Raw genomic sequence first — 23,151 nt, 5'->3', positions numbered from 1 at the left:
ATTCACTGTTGATACCATTAGTCCATTTCGGTACAAAATGCACTGAAGTTAGCCATGCGAAGTTCAGAGACTGTTTGCAGCGCGGGGGAGTAAATTTCAGCGTCAAGAAACTAAAATGAAGGGAAATCGCACTCTTGCGGTACCATAGCTATAATTGCACCCCGATTTGTTGCTGTTTTCTTACAGCGTTGTTTTAACTAGCCCTTTAGTTGACGAAGTTTCCTAAGCGCTACCTAAACAAGGACGTGAGTTCGGCTTGCAATCGTTGAAATGATAACTACATATTTTTATCAACAACTCACGCGGAACATGAAACAATTTATTTTCGTCTCCAACTTCATTCACGAACGCGAACTGCGCGCCCACATAGAAGACAAACGACCGATTCAAAACCGCCCATCCGTTTAAACTTTCATTGGATACTGCCAATTTAATAGGTGAAATTGGATACTGAGTCTCGCATTGTCTGTCGCTGCTGCCAGCTCTCCCTACGTCCCCGCCAAACAATGAATTAAGAGAACCGATATAATGTTCACCACGGCAATGGGTATGACAGATGTAGCGCGGGCACCACAGAAGGGGGGGGGGGGGGGGGCCTGCGGCTGTCTGGATTGAGCGACCGCCACAACATCAGGTGGGGGCCGCACCTCTCTCTCCCCCCCCTCCCCGCAGAGGCCCCTACAGGACAGTGCCATAGGCGTGCCACCTACAGGGCTCCTGTAATTGACTTTCGTCAGAAAAATTGGGGGATCAGGGTAAGTCTCCAACTTTCCTTTCTTCTTGAGAGACAATGTTTGTGGTCTGCAATCAGTTTCTGGCCAGAGTATTTGTCACGGCTCGCCCCCATGGATGACTCAGTATCTGAAGTCACCACCCATACACGTTTCCGGACGTGACCGAGAATTCATGAAATTGTTCGGGGATCGCAATCTATTTTTTCTTCTCTTGTTATTTAAGCCTCATAAGAGGAAAGTATGTGCTTTCCGGGTAGAAACGCATGAACATCGTTCGGCGACTATTTTAAGAAGCCCATATACTTACATAACATGTTTCGATTTCAGAATTTAACTGTGGAGAACGTTAGCAGCAGATGATGTATACTCCGGTAGAGGGGGGAAAAGTCAGGTAAAATAGTAGAGCAGACAATTGAAAAACGCCAATGAAGATTCCTAAAATTTAATACAAGCTTTGTCGTGGTGGACCACACATTCATCCGACCTGATGAAGCATGCCCACCCGATGAAGCGTGGACCACCACGCGAAATCTTGCATTAAATTTTAGGAAGCTTCATTGCCGCTTTTCAATAGTCTGCTCGGGAGAACGTTGTAAGAAGGAGTTATCACCCTTAGTGCTATCGTTTAGAAGGCCTCAAACGGTTGCACCATTAAACACGCTCAGAAGATCATTTCTGATACTGTTCAATATTACCACGCACAGACCTAGCTAAAGAATGAGCCTAGGGTTGAGCTAGCTAAGCTTTGAAGCGTAAATACGGTAGTAAAACCTGTGAAAAAAAAAGAATTACCAATTTACAGCGTGGGGCGTCATGCGTGGAACTTGTATAAACTTAGCACATACGTGTTCAAAATTACGTCATCAAAAATACGTCATCAAAAATAATTTTATGGCGTCTGCTGTTGCACCCGCACCATGATCGTCAGCAGCTGCTTTCATTTGTATGCGAAGTACTCAGGTAACTAAGTCGTCTGGTACGGTTGAAGACAAATGCAACGTGAAGCACTTTCGTGAGCACCAAAAAAAGCAATATGTCTGCCTTATTATGTTGATATTGATGGTGGTGTGTCTGCAGAGCGCATATTTCTGTGTCCCATCTACATTCATAGAGTGGTAATGTTTGTAATGATGACGAATAAATCATGTCTAATGGTGACGAACAGCACCATTACATTATTATGACTGCACCTGTCCGCGCATATGTTGGAACATCAGCTATCAGACGTGCTCCACAGAAGTCTATGTAGGGAAAGCCAGGTGTAAACTTCATACGAAAAAGAGATACTTGGGAGTAATTGTGTCGTCCAAAGCGCAAAACACGCCAATTGCAAAAGAAAACCTTATTCTCGCGCATGTTTTACATGTTACTTCACCTAACTCTGTTTTGAGAATCCAAACGAAGAACACAGAGGAATTTGAACAAAACAAAGCCACATTGTACACGATCCATTTCCAGTATTGACTGACGACGAGTTGACTGCTCTCACCTATCCCAATACATATTTTTTTATCCTGCTAGTCGTCTTCTGCCATCCAGACAACGCTTCATGCAGACGGCGTTCCTATTGTTCAGCGTCCGGCACCCCTCCTCTCCACCTACCCCGTTCCCTTCTGTTTGCTCCGCGTTGATAGAACAGAATCCCCTTTGTTATGCAATCAGCCTCGTATCACAACCCGGAAGTCAGGCCTCCTAGCGGCACCTTCTGCGCTGCTATGGGTCCTCTCTTTGTAGCACACTTGTCGGCACACATCATTCCGTCGTTATGTCTACAGGTCCGCGATGACTGATAGTCATCATGCTGGCATTGCTTCAGCCTCGAATAATGACTCCGCTGACGAAAATATATGGTCTTTCTCCCTGGAATATAGCGAATGCTTTCGTCTCCGAAATATCAACAGTATATCACTGTCGCAGTGGAAAGGCCTACTTAAAAAAATGGGCTGCGAAGTTGCTTCTGCTCTGGAGTCGTCGCTCTTTCGCTGCGGTTCAACCATGAATTCGCTATCCGTTCAAAACTGCGCCGTAGAAAACGCTGCCAGAAACGAGTGCGGTTTTAGGAACCGCACGGAACCGCTATAGTAACAACGGTTTGTTAAAAACGAAGACAGCTTTTTGTTGTCAGAATTAATGAGCATCAAAAAGACCCAAGACTCTCCAGAAGGCGTGGCGTCAGCTGTTTAACTTAGTAACCAAAGTACCTCTACGATTTTCCATCTCAAGGAAACTAGTACTAGGGTACTTGGTAGTGGAGCCTAGTGTAGGCAACATGCTGCACGTGCCGTAGAAGCCGCGACCTTTCATTATGTACGGCACAGCTACATCGAGCCCCGTCTTCACTTCGTCTTAAAGTACAGGCAGTCCGCAGCATCAACAACGCTGACCTTGTGCTGAACATGTTTTCTTACAGCACATACTGACTGCGAGGTACCCTGGTTCGACTCCCGGTGCCGGCTGTGCTCTCTGAGTCTTTGCCTGGGTTTCCCTCAGGCACAGTTCCCTTAGAAGTCGGCCCAGGACGCACATGCCCCCAGGGCGTCAGTCGTGACGTTGCCCACCTCTGTAAGGTCGACAACGGCAAGCCCTTTCACCAGCACCACCACATTATTACAGAAAATGACTAACCTTTCCTTGCGAGTAATATAAGCAGCCACCGTAAGGCGGCGTCGTTCATCGCGGCGTCGCGGCATCGTTCTGTTACGTTCACTCTGGAGCCGTGGTCCCCAAACTCCTTCTGGTCATGATCATTCGTCAACTTACAAAAGTCCGGAGTCCCAGTAACCTGGTCGTGTTTATTGCTGTGAGAGGTAGCCGCAACAACGGACAGAAACAGGAAAAAAAAAAGAGAAAGACTACAATAACTTTTTTACTATATGTCCTCCTCATTTCCAATTGTTTTCCTCGTCCACATAAACCGCCGGTACGACTCTACATTCCGAAAACCTTCTCAATATGCAAGATGAAGGCAATATTAACCAGCATTATACGACTACCATTACTCCGGTAATTACCGCTGTCATTACGGCAGCCGCGTCTAAGAATGCCCACACCCAACCATGCACGTACACAGCGCCCAAAACATCTGCAGAGAAACGTTACGATAAACTAAAGGCCCCTATCGAACTACAGAAACAACCCAGGTGGTCGAAATTATCCGCAGTCCTATACCCGCGTGCATCATGTCGCCTCACAGATATAGGATGACTCACTTTACGACTAAAGTTCCTCCCTTTGATTTCTATGAGAAACAATGTGCAGTTACGATTTCGCCTAGCCTGCTGATATACCGCAACGAGCAGTAGGCTTTCCTTTAAATGGATTTTTTTTAAACGAATAACATCTCGATGATTATATTTCGCATGAACAATATTTCGATATCAATTTCGACGTTAATCGCGCAGAATATATTCCATATTAACAATTCGATACATAATGAATTCTTCCATCAGTTATTAACCGCTGAACACTGCAGAGCAGTACGAGCTATTTACGCCGTGGCAACAGAGCTTGGCTATACGGTGTTCGATTTACACAGTGATTGTAGAGTTACCCAATACCACGTTTCGGACACTCTATAATGTTCTAAATGTTTCTGCCACAGCTCGATGTCTACCTCGCACGCCGTGCAGGGCAAGCACATGAAATGTAATCCTGTCCAGAAGGACATTGACACCGAAGGAATACATGCATCCAGCATAAGAGCAGATCCACTTCATTTCCCGCATGACACAGCCATTACTCATAGGTCCAGCCATGAGACACAGCAATACACTTCAAAATCAATGTAACCCTTTTTGCGTATGAGAAGGGGGGGGGGAGAAGAGCACAATGCCCGCCAGAGTAACTCATGCTATTCGTTATCCTCGCTGTCTGAAGCCATAATTGCCGGGTAATAGATGACTCCCTTCGGTACGAGGGATATTTCCACCTCTGCCGTGTCTGACTAGACACCGCCACGAGAAAAGGAAAACGTCACGCCAAAGAAGGGATAAAGATCTCACCCCCCGGCAAGTTCCCTTCCCGCGTTCCTAAATGGAGTTCCATCAATAAACATCCCCGGGCGCATTCTTGGGTTGGGAAGTCGGGGAAGTCAGAAATAAATCGGGTTCAATTAAAAGGATTTTGGCTTGGCGCCTCTGCGGTGCTTAAGATGAATGCCCATTGAAGTGCCTCGTGGCATTTCCCCCGGCCCCTCAGGACATAGGTGAGATAGCAGAAATCTTTGTTCCCCGGTTTTATTTCCGGTTTTCTCTCCCGCGTAGCCTTAATCCTTAGAAACGTGACTATACGAGCTCAACCTGTATTGGGGGAAAAAGGGAATGGAAGATACATTGTTTTCTTTCTCTCTTTTTTTAGGCGCATCTTCCTAGCTTGCACGATAAGCTGGACAGAAAAGGATCCCACTTCGAATTTCATACCAATCGTTTTATGTCTTCTTGCCACCGCAAGGGATATCTTATCCTCTTTCTCACTAACGTAGCATACCTTCCCTTTTTTTCCTTTTCAAAGCGTGAAAGAGCCTTAGAAAATACAACTCGGTGGACGCAGATTTAGATTATCCTCCCACGGGAGGCTTGGGGAGTCGGGTGAGGGAAGCACACAAAAAAAGTAAAATAAAAGCCACTAGGGATTTAATCCCTAGCTCCCTTTTCGTACAAGGCTTCCCGTTTTTACAAGCGGGGAAACCGTCGGTAAGCCGGGATGATGGCACCGAGTGCTTTGTGCGTTACACAGGGCGTGGGGAAGCGTAGGTTTTGAATGGAACAGTTAGGGGGGAAGATTTGAAACGGGAGGGAGTTACGCGGGGTGAGTCTGCGTGGTCCTCACGCACGGATGTTCGAGTAGGCTGCACTTCACGGACCTGCAGTAGGTAGCTCGAGCGTTTTGATTGATGAATGAATTGGTTTCGCGTGTTTCAGAGTGAAAGAGAAAGTGTGCCGACGGTGTTATGGTTTCAACGTGCACGCGCTGACGTTACGTCCACCTCGTCCCTGGAGGGTTACCCGGATGGAGTGGCAGCTTAATAGGTTGATGGGGTGGGAGAGATTCGAAGCGTGCTATTTCCCAGTCACATCGACAATCTTGCGCTGTAAAAACAGCTTGCCGACTGGCACCGTTTTTTCCTAATGCTCTTGAAGGTTGGGAGAGGTGGGGGAAATTGGATTGCGGGTACGGCGATAATTTCGTTTGATATTTTTAGATCTTAAAAGGAGTGGTTGGTATGGGAGTGACGGAAGGTTACTGTTCGGGGATTCTCTTTTGAAGCTCCCATTGCGTGTTGTGGAGCGGAAAGTGCAAAGGGGTGGATGGAATTTGAGCAGCTTCTATTGTGATGGCTGGCGGTTACCGTGGGATACATAAAGAGGTTGAACATGTGTTCCTGAAATGCCGAATGGGGAGTGTCCGATTTCAACGTCCGATACATTGTGCCTTCGTTTTCTAGTTTTGTTGTTATAAAAAAGCTGTACAAGCTGCTCTTGTGGCAATTCTTGACAGCACGAGCACAAACTTGCAGAAGGGTTTGTTTTTCTTTTTGTTCACGTAGACATTCTAGTTTCACAAGAATAAACTTAATTTGGAGTTCATCGCAACTTGATGTTCTCGAAAACATTTTTCCTTCTTTCATTTTTTCTTTCATTATTTGCACAAAATAAAACATCCGCTAGCAAGGTTCACGTTCGCCCCATCCGTTCTAAGTCTAAAAATTGGGAATTGGAACAATTTTGGTCAAATATGTAGCTTTTGTTTTGTTTTTCTTTGTTTACTTACCAAAACAAGTAGCCGACAGCAAACAACATGTCGTTGTTGTTGGCCTCACAATTTTTGAACCAGTAGTAGTCGTAGACTATGAGTCCTGCCGAATACCAACAGCAACTAACCGATAGACTAAGTGCCTCAGATGACGAAGACTTAGGACATTCTTCGAAAACTTCGACAACACTCAGGGAACGATCAGACCTGTTGTATGCAGCTGCACGTGATCTTTCCCTCGTGGACAAGAACATGCATTCTCGGAAATCAATCTGTTGCGATAGAAAACGCTGTACCTCCCTAGTTTCAGAACCTCTGCCCCTTCTGGCTTAACACAAATTATAAAGGACGTCCGACAAAATATACAGAAAAGACAATTATCGTAGTGTTGCGCTAAAATTTAAAGCACTGTACAGCCCTTACTGATATATACGATACGCGCAACATAGGACGTACCACACTTACAAAATGGGAAGCGCAAACCCAACGACCTGCCAGCACTTCGTCACATTTATTTCTATGGCACGAAAGCCCGTATCGTATCATAATAGCCTTGTCAAAACAATCCACCTTCTCCATAGACTGAGTTTCCTTTTCTCCATTTCTCCGTAACTGAAACGTAACGCTCACCCCACCCTGTTGGAACAAAAGACACTGCCGAAGACACCTACCGACGGACCCACAAAGGAGCTTCTTTTATCCACCAACCCCCAGAACAGTAATTGAACGCCTAAGATACAAAAAAAAAGAAAAAAACGAGCGGCCACAAGATGGCCGTTTGAAAGGCACAATCATCAAGCTGCCATGCAAGTTCAAAGGAAAAGAAAAACACACTTCCATTCCAAAAGAGTCTCTTCGCTCTTTGTCTCTATTTCCAGTCTTGCCACGGTGCATTGTCAAGAACCGTTTCTTTGCAGAAGCCTTTTCTGAAGCGAGCCGTGAAATTGCTGTCCGCCTTCGTGATTGTAAAGCGGGAGAGAGCGACCGGTCGCCTCGCATCCAAGCTGGCGATCTCTTGTACAGAAGACCTGTCTATTGATCAGCGCTGATAATCGCGTTCGCCTCGGATCTTTTCAGCCCCAATGCCTGATACTCCGAGAGCTAGAAGGAATTTGATAGTGGACTGTTGCAAGAGTGTGTCTCACGGCAGACCTCGCGGCTTCCCGTGTCTTGACGAGGAAGGATTGTGGTTCCAAATGTTATATTGAGACGCTTCACTTAACTCACTGTAAGTTAGAAAAAGGAAAAAGTAACTGAAAGCTTTGTGGAGGAATGAACGTGAAAAGAGACATTTCTGTGTTAAGTTAGAGTGTCGGACGGTAAATGAAAGCGATGTTTTTCGTGGGAATGTTGTGTGTCGTCCTCGTTGTCACTCGTCTTGAGCGTGAACAGCCGCGGCGGGATTCCTAGGAAGGTCGAAGAGGCGAATCGCGGTTAGAGAGGTGAGGCACACTCTCTGGGTATAACGGTGGGTGAGGAGGAAAGCGCGAAGTTCAAATATGTTGTCAAGTCTTACAAAGCCAAGGTAAGGTGACGCACTTTCCACATAATTGTGCGTGAAACTACACTTGACAAAAGAGCTAGGCGCAGAGTTGCTGTTTTATTTCTGCAAGAAAAAAAAACACTTTTTGATATGAAAGCAAGATTCTGAAACGCAATTCTTGGGTCGTAATACTAGAGGTTGTGCAACGCAAAAAAGAAAAAAAAAGAAGAAAGAAACAATAAAAAATAAAAATAAGAATACAAATCACAAAGAACTCCGGAAAATTGAAGTCATCACACAACTTGCTATATGGCGAGAACTGTACCGTGTTCTACCCCTACCCTTGTTTACAAGGATCTCGATTTCGATGACGTGCCTGTTGTAACCCAATAACAACTCCGGATGCACTACAAAGCACTACGCGTCTCCAGACCAACCTTGCCGCTATCTATAGTTGCTGTTGTTTTTCTTTTTTCTTTTTTTCTCTTTCCTTCTGTTGAATTGCACAACAGAGCTGCGCATGCGCGCAGACACAGAGCAGAGCTGAATAGAATCGGATTAGGCACGGCTTGTGTTTGCCCTGGGACGGAGCACAACGTGCTTTATCTCGTGTTTTCTGCACTTAAGGCTCTAGCATAAAACAAATAATCCAGGAAATAAATTGAAACAAATGCCTATAGAGACTCCCCTGGCGCATCGCAGAAAAATATCACGAGAAAGTAAGTTTTACGATTGTCAGAAACATGTTTCACAGAAAGGGCATCGGGTCGAGGCGGATCGTTTTCCTTGCGTATCGCAGGAAATCACCCGGAATTTTGTGGAATTCATATCAAGGACGGTATATCGGAGAGACATCCACACATATTCGTGTTTATACACATAATCGCATATGTATTCAAGAGCCAAGTAAGATTTACGACGATTAGCTGTCAGCGGAATATGTTTGCGCTCATATCAATCGTGTTCACCATCTGCTCCTGAGCGTAACACAGCTACGCAATGGAATTTGCATGCAACATATATAATCACTCGATGTTTTGTAACTGACTACTGAAATTCGCAAAAGGCATCATCAGGACGCAGGATGCAGTCTAGACATTGGTCATCGCCGTAATCCTTTCAGCCCTGTAATGAGGCTTTCGAAAATCAAGCCTTATAATATGCGCAAAACGATATTAGGCTTCCCATGAGCCATCTGTTTCGAGTAAATGTTGAGGCACAGGTCTTCTTAAGCATGTATTTGAAACCAAAAGCTGAACTGGTGGCTTATGTGGCTTTTGTCGTACTAATATTTTTCCTTAATTCTGCACTTTTGCGCCGCGAAGCAACTGAGGCTATGAGTGGCGTACAGACGTGAACAGATGGAGAGAGGACAGCAGGAAGGAGTGGGCCACAGGGTGTGGGTTGGTTAGTGTGCGTCCTAGGCCGACTTGAAGGGGAACTGTGTCGACATTCGTCCGGAAACGTTACCGGAAAACCCGGGTAAAACCTCAGAGAGCACAGCCGGTGGTGTGGTTCGAACCCACCACCTTCCAGGCTTCATCACGACCTTGGCTGCCACCAGAGGGCGGACACTTTTACCTGCCGGCTTATGCCGCTGTTATGTCGTACTATCGATGTGGTAGCGCAGCGTAATATTCCATCTAGTTTAAACTCTCAATAATCTTTGAATCCAAGTGACAAGAGAAAGAATACCGCTGCTCATGACCCAGAGAGGACAGACGTGAGAGGCTCAAAATGAAACGGGGAAGTGATTTTCTTTCAACAAGAAACCGGTGCCATTTGTCACGCAGGCGCTATCGGGCGGGAAAAAAGCGAAAGTATATCACTGTCTGCCTCCTTCAATAGGAGCTCCTCCTTTCAAGTATGCTACATGCGTTCTCAACCGTAAGGGGATCAAATCACAAGCTTGCTGCCGGAGGGAAGAAAGAGAATGAAATGTCACGACCGGTTTCATTGGATACTGCACCGTGAAAGTGCAGCTCACGTACAAAAGAACTCAAGAATGATCGCAACAGTGTATGCGGAAGATATTTAATAATTTCCTAGCGTCCGTGGCAAGACGGACAGTAGCAAACAGTTGGCCAGAAGTTTGTGGTTTTACGCTCTGTTCGGTGGGCTGTACTACGGTAGCTGTATAGTGACACGCATGCCAACTTCGAGCGATGTCGAGTAGAGAGTTTGGTACAGGGTGTAGTACAGGCTTTAGTACAGACTGTGGTAGAGTACTCGAAGGCCTATACCCAAAGAGATAGGATGCGAGGACTAGCACGGTTCATGGAAGCATTGCTTCCTCAACGCTACAAAGCAACTCTTGTAAACTGCGTCTTTGTGAGCGATTAGTGTCTTTTATTGTTGTTCCTATCATCATTATGAGAATATGACGTGAGCAGGTGTCACGACGTCCGTGGTGGACTTTGCATCTAATGAAAAGGTAAGTCCTTAAGTTATAAGCCCCATTTTCTACCTAAAATATACAAAGAAAACAATACTTGCGATGTTTGAAAAATACATTTTTCCTTACTATGTGCTCATAAACAGACGTTGTCATTCGCGAGGAGAATGATACGGAGTTCTCTACAAACCGCCAAATCATGTTACATGCCTACACTGTCATGAACATCACCTCCCAGCTACCACCTCTTCTTTCGCTGCCTCGATCACAAACACAGCAGGACTATTTTCACATAGTCTAAGTCGCGTGCAATGCATGATACTCAAGCGAACCACCATCGCCGATAATGAACGCAACGAAAACAAAAAAAATTACGTGCTTCGTAATGAACGCGCTATTCATTAAGACCACCAGCTATCTCTTCCTCTCCATCTTATTGTCCTTCTTCAATCCCCCCTGCCGCAACGCTGCTACCAAAACTAAGCAGCCCTCATGCCGCTCTCTCCACCCTTCCCCTTGAACCATGCCCCGCGGGACGCATAACCTCCTCGCTCAATCAACAAACCCTACGCACGTGCTACCCTGCTGGTATCAATCTTAACCCAGCTCTTTCCTTCCTCCCTTTTCATACCCTCCACAACCTTCCCTTCTCTCGACTTGAAATTCGCTCAACACGCCGGCGTTCGCAAAAGGTTGGAGAAAATCACTTCGCCGAGCGGGCTAAGTCCCCTCTGAGAGTCTACGCATACGGATGTTAATCCTCCAATCCATTTCAAGATCCACCCACCATGATCCCACGGGGTGAGCGCGAAGCAGCGTCGCAGTTTCGTAAATCCGCCGCCTGGTGGCGACACCTCTCAGAGACGCCTGCGCAGCCAGGTAGCAGCCCGGCAATTTTCAGTCCATGAGCGGACACCGCGTGGGGCCCGAAGAGAACTCTGGCTGCAGATCGACTCAATTGACTTCCTGTGGCGCGCGCGCGTTTTTACTAGCGAGAAAGTGCTCGATTATTTTGTGCAAGAAGTAGAGAAAGAAGAGCAAGTATGAAGATGCAAGGCGTGGTGGCTGTGTCGGTGGTGGAGATACTGCTGACGGTTGTTGCGTATGAGAATAGTAAGTATCTGTCTTGCTTCGCTTTCTACCAGTTGCTGCATGGCTAGGTTATAATGTTCAGGTGTTGCAGTTAAAGTGCTGGAAAGATAGTATGTTGGTATGGGCGTTGCAAAGGCAGCCTATAAAAATCAGGAATCGCGTGATACACGGTAGACTATTACCAAGATATTTGCCGTAGTAGCTGTACAAACCTTGTGCTTGATCGTTTTGTGCATTGACCCGCGTCAGCTCCAGTTTTATCCTGCATCGCTAAAAGGACATTACCACGGATTCCTACGAAAAAATTACATTCCGTGCAACGCGTTATAGCACTACATTAACATTCGGTACTTTTGAACACAAAAAGTATTCTTACACGTTGATCTAAAAATGACGACGAAAACAAAGTTGATCCAAGGATCGTGTTCACAAACAACAAAATAGCTATATTAAAAAAAATTATAATAATACAAATATGATTGACTTAAAGTTTGCTTTCCCACTGCAAGAGTACGCTTGCCGTGAAGCACGCTTTACAGAAGAAACGTAAGTGGAGAGTGGCTCTTCTCCAGCAAGTGAGCAATGAATGCTGACCCCCTTTAAGAGGATTACGATAAGCCCGCGTGCAAACATAGTCAGCATTCGCCAGCGCAGAAAGCTGAGCCACTTTGCAGCAGGTGCACAATACGGCAAAAATAGCAATGAATACCGGGATATATTTACATTCAGCTTAGCGACTTTTCCTATTGTGGGAGCCCGATTTATTCAATCCACCTAAATGTTGTGCAGCGCGAATGTCACAGTGTTGACAGCACACCAATAACCTTTCCTAAACTCCGCTAGCTTCTGATGGAACAGAAGGTTCGTACGTGAAATAAAGGCAGCAAATGCCGGTGTTGCAAAACTCACGCGGGCTCTGTACACCTACTAAGTACTGTACAAGGCTTAGCAAAGCTTAGCACTAATAAGTTGTATGTATAATAGCAAGTAATACGCTTCCTGCTCCTAAACAAATAAAAACAAAAAAATTGATAACTCTGCTGTAGCCGGTTGTGGGATATATATCCCTTTGCCAGCAGTGCAAGGCATTGTGACTTCATGGTGAAATTCATAGCGTCGCGGCATATCTATGATTCTTCAGGTTATTTCCATATGGTCTTGACCTTTGAACCCAGCGAACCTAGCCAGTAGCCACACTTTCTTAAAACCCACGTTTTATTCCGCAGATGCTTTATTATCGGTGACCAAGATTCACTAGTCCACTAACAGAGAACGAAATCACTTTGTCAGTTTTCTTTCATACAGTCGTATAACAATTGCTGTATTGCCTATATTGCCAGAGTCGTTGGGCTGTTACAGTAGTTCAGCGATATCCTTCAACAGACAGTATTTGTTCATGTCGCACCTTTCGCATTCGATGAACTCGAACGCAGAAGAGCCTTATACTAAAGTTCTGTCCTTGCCGACAAGTACTACTCACCGGAAGCGTCCTCTTTTGTTCGGCGCTACCAGAATGAACGTACAGTAGCAGTCAGCAACGAGGTCACCATCAGGGCCGAAATTACTATCACATCACACTCTAATGGCTACACAATTTTCTTTCGGACAGATCCTTGTTTGTCCGTACGTGAGAGGGCGATAGTGCCAACTACCCTGTGCGCCGCGGCGTCCCGCAGGGCAGTGTTCCAGTCCCCTCTTGTTCAATGTCATCGTGGTGCACCTGCCCCTTCAAATGACTAACCATACTTACATCATCATATATGCGGATGATATTTGCATATGGACTTCTGCTGCGCGGCGGGATACCATACAACGCCGCCTGCAATCTGCTTTGGGCGCTACTGTGTCATATCTCGCTGATCGAGGGCTATCGGTATTGCCACCAAAACCGTGGCCATGGCATTCACGCGGCGCTCATTCTGCAGCTACCTCCCTCTTCTTGACAGGATCAAGGTTGCCGTTTGTTCCCTGGTGCAAGTGCCTTGGCGTCATCATTGATCGGGGACTAACATGGTCTCGACAGATTACTGCCTTCTGTGCCACCACAGGCTCTTATATTAACGTATTAGGCCGTCACTGTGGGTGCTCTTGGGGTCCTCCCTGCACGGAACTCCTCCAAGTACACACCTCTCTTATTATGGGCACTTTACACTCCTGCTTGCCTGTGTTGCACGGTATTTCCCCCCTTCGAGGAACGGCAGCTGCTTAATCTTCAAGCTCGTAGCATGCGCATTTGTTTGGGGGTCCTGAAGACCACGGAAACCTTCTCTACTATCGCCGAAGCGCGGGTTCCTTTTGTGCTTATCCTCTACGGCACGGTAATCCTCCAAGCTTACACACGCTATGTTGTACGGCACCCATGTCACCAAATTCGTGATGCCCCGCTTCTGCGTACGGCCAAGCTGTTCTGCGCCTACAAAGCCAAATCCCACCATCGCACACCTTGGTCTCCTATACGGAGCCGCTGCGGACCTTATGTCTGCCACCCCATGCCCACATCCGTTCCTGGTCTTCCGAAAAAAAGCCATGTTCCAGCTGTTGTGGCTTGCCAACTTATACTGCAACATTTCCCCTCTCTGCACTCGAATAGAAGGGAGGTTCACAGTGACGCCCCGGCGGCATCCCATGCATCATCATCTGCTTTTCGTATTCCTGAGGAGGCATACGAGCGCGGTTTCAAGCTCCTGCCCGCGCTGTCATCAACTGAAGCAGAAGCATTTGCTATATTATCTGCTCTGCGCTACATTTCTTGGTCGACATCAAGGGCGTGAACTACTCTTTCGGAGAGTAAGTCGATCTTTGAGGCCCTGTAATCGCCAAAGGCGATCAACAACATCTTCACGGAGATCCTTTGCCTGTACGCCATGCCGTCGTCTCTAGGACACAGTGTGTGGTTCCTGTGGATTTCGTGTCACGTTAGTATCTCGGGGGAATGCCCTCGTCGATTCAGCGGCCAGGCGTGCTCGTGCCGCTGGGTCTGTCACTCCTGTCCTGCTTACCCCGTCTGTCTGCCGGCTACCCATTCGCCGATACTGCATGAATTGCTCTAGCTACGCTGCTGGGCCCCACACAACATGGTCAGGTAACAAAAGCACCTGTTCAGTTCCTGCGGATTATGTGGCCTTCTGGGTGAACTGTGATCAATTTCGTGGTTGTTTTCCTTTTTTGTTTGTTTGTTTTTCTTCTTCTTCTTGCTTTGCTTTCTCCTTTTTCTTTGTTTGCTGGGAATAGCAAGCTGCCGTAGCGCAGAATAACTTTGCCGTCCTTCTTTTTTTATTCGTTTTCGTCACCACTACGAGCACCACCGCCAGATGAAAGCTCGCGCACTATCAACTATAAAACGAAGCACAATGTGCTCTACGCTTCCGTTGCTATCACAACTGATGACAGCAGCAGGCGATGAAACCATCCCGAAATGCGCAATTTGACGACACTGCCTGCGGCTTATACCCATTACGAGAACCATCACGCATTTCGAGCACGGAAGTTTCTTGCTATATAATGGTCATAGTTAAGGCTATACCTCCGTCTGTTGCGCAAGAAAGAACAAAATGTTGAAACGACGGCAAAAATACTCTTCATTACGGCTGACAGCAGAGTTCTACAGATCTCGAGCACATACGGCATGATCACACGCATAACGACTCCGAGATCCCGGAATCTGAACGTTAGTGGAAGCAGAACTACATCTGAGAACGGCACGCGAGTCTTATCCCTCGCATGAGGGAGGCTGTCTTGATGTTCATCACGCCGTGGTGCAACAGGGTTTTTCCCTTTCGTTTTCAACTTGCAAGGAGACGGTGTTTCATTAGAGGGAACCCGGCATTAATCATAAAAGCCTCGACGTTAAGCCTTTAATTTAGAAAAGTCTGCAAGAGGAGCGATGCAGTAAACATTTACTGCCGTGATTGTTTTAACGACACCGCCTTTAGCGAGTGGAAAGGCGCGTGGCTTGTAAAACTTGCAGGACGGTCGCGCCGGCGGTTCATTTTTACGCTGTCCTGGATATCTGCCCGGCGAGATGCGTGACACGCAGTCGACGCAGCGGTCTTTGCGGTGGCTGATTGCACATAATGCGTGTCGGACGGTGACACCGTGATGGCACTGCAGTGTTTCGTCAAGTTTAATGAAGGCGTGAGTAATTATGGTGGGAGATACGCCATTGCGTTATTCGTCATGCAGGAAATGTGGCTCGTAAAATTCGGACACAACAGCTCTAACGATGGTTTGGCTCGTCTCGCGTCTCTCTCTCTCTCTTTTTTTTTTGCAATTTTTTTTATTTCATTGTTCAGCTACTGAAGTTGGCAGTGGCGAGTCGGCGCCATGTTTGTTTGCGCGATCGCTCAATGTGGCATGCTGTCTTTACTTGGTTAACGCATAATGACGACAATGTGTGCTCAAGTAATTTTCAGTTGTTAATACGAACAATATATGTCAATATGTCCAATAATAATTGAGCTCCAGACAAAGAGCTTCAGCTTTAGGGCTAACATCTCCACTTTTTTCTTTTACCAATCAATCAATCAATCGAGCTCAAGACACACTATTCAGAAAGGTGTATTATTGTGATTCGTAGTACCGTCGGCCCATTCTGCGGCATTGCCTCTAACAGACACATCACATTGTCCTAAGAAGCAGAAGACAATAAATAATGCAGTAATGGAAGGCTTTTGTACGTTTCGAAACAGCTACGATAGTTTGCGGCACCACAATCGCTGATCTCTGTATTAATTTTGCCTTCCTAAGCTTCTATAGGTGTTCATGGGCACATTAAAATAATATTTGAGTTTGAGTAAGGTATCACCTCTCTCTCTCACACACACACACACGCACGCACGCACGCACGCACGCACGCACACACACACACACACACACACATATATATATATATATATATATATATATATATACCGTTGATGAGGTTTGGTGGGTATAACCTAAGTACGACACTGCTCCTCCTGGAAACCGACGCAGCAAGGGGAGCTGCACAGCGTTGCCAGTGATATATATATATATATTAGAAGCTTAGGAGGGCGGTTGACCACGAGAATGAAATATATATATATTATATATATATATATATATATTTGTAACTCAAACGTCGCCATGGCAGTACTGGACAGCTGTTTCGTCCTTGTTGGGCCTCATCAATAGTACGCAGGCAGGCAACGTTTGAGTGGATGGCGTTACAAACATATGCTATACGTGCAGCCAAAGAGCTCCGGCTATTTTTTCATTATATATATATATATATATATATATATATATATTCGTGTATAGAATGACGCATCATTCTGGTTAGCGAGAGGGTATACGCTCAGCTAGCCGAGAAAGAAGCCCCCTCACGAGGAAAACCCTCTGCTCTGAGACAACATAAATACGTGCACCTGCAACGCAGATGGAGAAGCCATGGAACTCCTTCGGAGAAGACGTTCACCGAAGTCTATAGCTGAACCCGAATCATTTCATTTTATTTTGCTCGCTGTGCGGCGAGGTACGTTGGTGGACCTTGAGAATGTGTGCGGAAAGAAAACAGGTGTGGAAAAGAAGGTACAAGCACCATGTTGTGTTCTATGTTCGCTTCCACGGGCACAGACTTATATTAATAATAATAATAAATTTTTATCATCTTTGAATTTTGAGAGCGTTAATTCACTCCACCTGGAAAATAATCTCTTGGCTTCCGCATATTTTGCCAATTTTATAAAACTGCTCACTTAATGCTAACGCAGTGAACACGGTGTTTCTCATCTTCCCTTTACTTTTCTTCTTCTTCTTCTCTTTTTTTTTCTGCGATGTTACGCGTCAAAACCTCAGCACACAATCTCCACCTGCTGTTACCAGACATTTCTCTGCCGTTGCCGCCGGCACCAAATCGTACCACCACACAAGAACAAAGATAAACACTGAAGCGTCACCATGCATCATCCAGCATCCTGCTACAGAATGTCAGGTAAAACCCACTCGTAACCACATTTCAAACGTTATTCCTTTTTCTTCTCTTTCTACCTTCAGCTTTTCCAACAAAATCGCTGAAAAAAAAGAAAAGTATAGAAAGAAGCCCAACAAAGCAGGCGTAGCGAGATCAAAAGGCCCTCGCCTCGTTCTTTCCTTCATCTTCTCGCTCCCATCTTCGGATGGCAACGAGCAGTCAACCGACTCCGAGGAATTATCGCGCCTATCAGGCCGACGCCTTAGGCGCATTGGTCGATGGATCGTGTAATTGCACTCTCCGTCTTGCCCCCGTCCGCCGACGCGCGTCTTCCATTTTTCCTTTGACCTACACATGCCGCTCACAGTCACGTACAATCCCGGTGTGCTGCCGTTGACGTCCGAGCTCGTAAAAAGCCCTGTTTACGAATTTATGGTCCTCGCAGACGAGCCAGAGCCCCAGCGCGAGCCATACCCATTTATTGGTGCAGCTGTCTCGACTCATCTCGTCACGGCAACTCGAGCAATTGTTTGCTTTATTGCTTACCAGTGTGGGTTCCGCACTTTTGGTTGGCGAATCGAGCGTGCTATGTATATTGAAGGCTTTACCGAAGAGATGATGGCGGTGGTCACTTCAAGGTTCAACGGATGTCTTAAAGGAAAACACGTCAAATTAAACGAATAAAAGCGCAAGTGTCGACAGCAACTATTATTTGAGCAACATGATACGGGTGTTAGCACAAACGATGAAAAAAAAAATGAAAAAAAAAAAGAGTGGCAAGAAAGAAGGAACAACAGCCGAAAAGAAAAAGATGTTGAGTGCGAACAACGTAACAACACCGACGAGGAAAGCTCTACTTGAACTTATCTTAAGCTTTGCTGAGATATGCTCAGCTCTGGTATAATGGAATCGCTGAAGAGAAATGCAATGACACAGAACCTAACGAAAAAGGGACCTTACATGATTCAGTAGCTTTTAATCATATTGTGTGAATGTGTGTATGTGTCCATACACATGCGCCTCAACCTGTAATATTTACTTACTTTCGAGAACCCTCCAAATGGCGAGGCAATATTTTAATAGGTACCACATGCCGCATATTGCATTTGTTCCTCGTATCGCTAATGCAACCTTCCTTACCCATGTTTCTCGCTACCAAGTACCACCCCGTACCCACCCAGGCACCACTGAGGAGCTGAACCGTGTTTAATAAAGAAATTGAATACATTATATGTCAGGATCACAACACGCTTTGCGCTTTTAAAGAATGGCTCCATTCATTTCGAGCATATTCTGCCTCCCTTTATCGCCGGTGTTTGGAGCTGTCGTTAAGGCAGGAGCAAACCTTTTCTGAAACAGCGAAGCGTAAGGGACAGCTTCGTATGCCCGTGCGACTTTGGAAACTACATACGTCCGCACCGTAGCAGTTTATTCCGTGCGGCGGCTGCAGATGTCAGTTCCATTATTGCTCGCATGGGCTGAACTAATGTTTCGTGTTTTGTCACCAGGCTAATGTTCTGCAACAATCAGAAGACGGTGCCGTCTAGAGTTGCTGTAGCCAGTCCAAGCATAGAGCCATGCTTAATGATACGCAAGGTGCTAACATTTCTGGAAAGCTGAGAAACGCTGGAAGAAAATTACGCTTGTCTTTTAGTGCAACGCCTCATTCTGTTTACGCGACTAGGAATTGTGAGCCTCTGTGTCAATTTCTAAGGCTGAGGGTGAAGACTTAGGAAGATATAGTAAGCACAGAGGCACGTGATAACTCTGCAAGGGTCCTTGGCCACCTGACAAGAGTGATGCTGCCTTGTCAGCGCTTGTGACATTTATTCGGAGCTGTGCGTTGGAGTCAGTCTATTAGGACCGTGTGATCCATTGTGCGTTACATTAATCGGTGATTTGGCCTTTGGCCGATAGTCATCGTGAAAGCATGGGGTTTCTCTTTTCTATTTTTTCCCCCTTGGGAGGGGGGCTCTGTTTATGGGAGTAGCCGAATTTGTCGTGTGACGAATTCAATCTATCCTTATTATAAATATGTTGCTCCTATTATTTAATATCACTCTTTGATTTACTCACCACCGGCAACTTGACATCGCCTATTTTGCTGCCTTCGTATCTTCCTATTATTTTTCTTCATCCACGTCAACATCTGCAAGGTTCGAATTTGTCATGTGAGGAATTCGATCTCTCCCTATTATTTTTTTTTTCGTCAAGGTCAACATATATCTGCAAGAGGCAATCACTAGTAAAACGTCGTAGCGCGAAAGTGCGCTTGCTCTAATCTGGAATTTGTTCACCTCACGAATCGTTATCACATTTTGAGAAATACGTACGATACTGCTACATTGCGGGTAACAATATCGCATTTCATTACCATTGAGTGTACAGTGTGAAACAAATGCTGCGTGAAAAAAAAGGAAAAGAACAGATATTCTCTCGGCGTGACCAACCGTGGTTAAGATATGTTTAGGTGGAATAAATCGAGAAAGGAAATGTGATAAAGAAAAATAAGCAGAAATAAGCGGAATAAAAACAGCCGAAATAATTGTTGTAGCCCACAAAACAAACTGCAATAAAGCTGAGTAAATTCGGTGTAGCCCAACCTCAGTGTCGCATCATCACATATGAACAGCACACCTGCTCTACTTCGAGGCTTCGGGTGCACAACCACAAAATGTACGTAACTAACGCCTGACGCGTTCTCTCCGAAGGCGCACGAATTTGGAATAATTCGCTATCCTTTGCGCCGACACCACAAATCATTTCCGGCCTATTCATACTCTACTTCATTTTTCGTTAAACCTAGAATTTGCTTTTGGAACTTAGCATGGAGCATGGTGATGGTGATGAGGTAAAAACAAACGCGCATAATTCATTAGACATGTGCATTAGACCAGTCGTTCATCCCTCCTTATACACTAACAAAGCGGACGAAAAATTCTTCAACGACGGTTACCCACAGGTTTTCACGCATAAAAAAGCCAGAGGATCGTCTTCGTCATTGGCTAGAAGATTTGTTGCGAGTCCACAACAAATTTAGCCAGTGACGAACTTTTCATCCGTGTTCGCCCGTCATTAGGCATGTCTTCTTCAAAGGGAAACATTGGTCATGTCAAAACGTTCCGTCTATCGCACTGGATAATCCGCGCAGCTCAATATCAGCGCATCACGCTATCGCAATACGATGTTTTTCCGCAACTCTTCCCCCTTCGAAAGTCCTCTTTATAAATTCGTCTTTTTTACGCAGATAAAATGGCACCATTTCATCATCTTCCGCATAAAAATATGGGCTCGTCACATGCTGAAAACTCAAGGATCGCATTCTCAAAAAAACATCGTTCTGTGCCAAAGCAAACCGGCACAAAGACCTCAGGATACTGGCAATCGTACCAAAACCTTTTTGATTTCCTGTTTGCTTCTCTCTCGTACCAAGCTCTATATTTCCGGCCACAGGCATTAGCTTTTTATTGTTCCTCGTGAAACAATTTTGCAATATTCGAAGCAGAACGCCGAACCAGATTTTCATTTCTTCTCGAGTTAAATGGCGAAATAGATAGCGTAAGAACCTTCGGAAAAGAATAAGAAAGCAAGAAGAGTGGAAAGGAAATGTGTATTCCGAGCTCGTGCGCGTTATTCATGAAAAACGGGCAGCGGTTTTGGGGAGCCAGATGAAGGGATGCAGGGAGAGAATAAACGCTCTATGTAGGTCAGTTTGAAGGAAAAATTGAGGCGGAACGTGCAACGGATGTAGACTTCTTTTGTGGTGCAAGCTTCTATAGGTTAGAGTATAACCAAGTTCTGAAACTTATTTTTTTCTGCGCCAATTTTATTCTTCAGTTTGTTTTCATCTTTTCATTCCTCCTCTATCTGTATCTCTCATAGCCGCAACATATCGACTAGACGCACCGATAAAACCCACGAGAAAGAGGCGAACCACAGCGTGCACGGGGAGGAAAGATGGGCTTCAGATTTTTTTTTTATTCTGCTCCGCTCCGATAAAGAGATTCACATAAACAAAAAAATAAGAAACAAAAAAGAGTTATCTCCCCTTCGCATAGATTTCTCCGTGTAGTTGTCGGAGGGTATCTGCGCTGTTTAATTGTTGTCGAACAAGAAGAACGAAGTTTGGGCTTGTCGAGTATTCGGCGAGGGATAAATATGGGCCTAACGCGATAATGCTCGAAGGAAAGCAAATCAGGCGAGCTGGTTGTGATGAACTTGCATACTTGCAACCCAGAGATTGAATGGACAAAATTCAATTACCATCACAAACGAGAATGCTGATCCTGATAATGATGCTAATAGAAAGTTATCGAGGCGTAGGTCGCACAGCCCCGTACTTAGCGTTGGACTATAGGTATTTAAGATCCATTTACGGGGGGGGGGGGGGGGGGATTGTTAATGAATGTTCAATGTTGGCGTTGAAAATGGCGCCGAGAAGAAATCGGTGAACACCGTAAGCATGTACAGTTGATTAATTTTTTTTTCAATCAATCAATCCTATGACACTTCAGAAATTAAAGGCGTTCCTACCAATACCGTTCCTAACTGGACATATATACATGCCTATAAGGTGGAACGCAGAAATAAACAGCAGAAAGAAGCTGCAAGACCTTCTTAATTCAGGTGATGGTGACGTCTTAAATTTAAAACAAAATGGGGATGTGAGTTGCGACGAAGTCGAACTGGCTTCCTAATTCAGTCATTATCATTATGTGCGTATGTATTTGTCGACATATTACCGTGATAAATGCTCCTCATAAAATCCACCTGGGACATCCTAATTCGTTATCGACCAACACAGTCCCACGTAAAGAAATGAGTCATTTGAACAGGCATAGATGCCAGTCGTACCTTAAAAACAATTGATAAAAAAGTCAAAACCACTGAAAGTTGCGTTTATTAACGGACAAGCTTTCATGCAGTGGACTGCAATTCCAGGTGTCCTGATGAAATATAGTCTACTAGGTGAAATGATACACGCTAATAAACAGAAGTTTCGGCGTTTTTATCTTTTTTTATCACTTATGTTGACCGTACTTGACAGGAAGTTTCCACATTCGCCCGATAGCCCCTTAAAAATCTCTCGGAGAAAATAAAACTCTATTTCATGACCACACAAAAAGTCATTCCGCAGTATAACGGTTCTCCCCAGGAATCTAATATTTCGGGTGTCACCATCCTTATCGCAGTCTCGTTCCGTACTGTTTATTATAACGCCACGACAAGCTCGCTTACGATTGCAGAGAAGCTGCGATTGTAATGTCCTTCCAGCGCCATAAATGATTCACGGTAAGGAACGCGAAACTGTCTTGCATTCGCCCATCTCGCACGTTCATCAAAGAGAAGTTCAAATTTCATAACTCGCATATCTCTGCCTCCTCTTTCATGCTCCAAATAGCCGATTGGAAACTATATTGCTGCAAGAACCAGAAAGGTGGAATCAAGGTAAAGATAAAGGACGTATAAATATGCACGAACAGAGAGACATACTTTTATTGCTTGAAACTTTATTAGGATGGCGACAGGGGGTTTTGTCGTCAAATGTCTTCCGCAGGGTAGCGCGAGTACTTCCTACAATGTGCTTACTTACTACAACCTGGGACAGTTTTCAAAATGTGAGTTTTTGAGAACCTTTCCTTTTTCATTAATAGAACGTTCTGACGCCGACTAGCTGCCGCGATTGATTCGTAATATACACCGCGCCTCAAATAATAACATGTATTATATATATATATATATATATATATTACACGTTGCTTAT

The 23,151-nt window shown here is 45.3% G+C and overlaps 1 protein-coding gene across 1 annotated transcript in view; it reads left to right on the top strand.

Annotated features, from left to right (window-relative positions):
• The first annotated feature begins 11,278 nt into the window (after window positions 1-11,278).
• Window positions 11,279-23,151, top strand: part of LOC135367123 (hemicentin-2-like) — an 82,182-nt gene continuing 70,309 nt past the window's right edge. Inside the window, exon 1 of the mRNA XM_064600238.1 lies at window positions 11,279-11,476. Within this exon, the coding sequence (XP_064456308.1) occupies window positions 11,407-11,476 (70 nt within the window). The 5' untranslated portion in view covers window positions 11,279-11,406. The remainder of the gene's footprint in view (window positions 11,477-23,151) is intronic.

Source organism: Ornithodoros turicata, chromosome 8 (genome assembly GCF_037126465.1).
Source record: "Ornithodoros turicata isolate Travis chromosome 8, ASM3712646v1, whole genome shotgun sequence".
Lineage (NCBI taxonomy): Eukaryota > Metazoa > Arthropoda > Arachnida > Ixodida > Argasidae > Ornithodoros > Ornithodoros turicata.
This window is presented reverse-complemented; position numbering and strand designations above follow the sequence as displayed.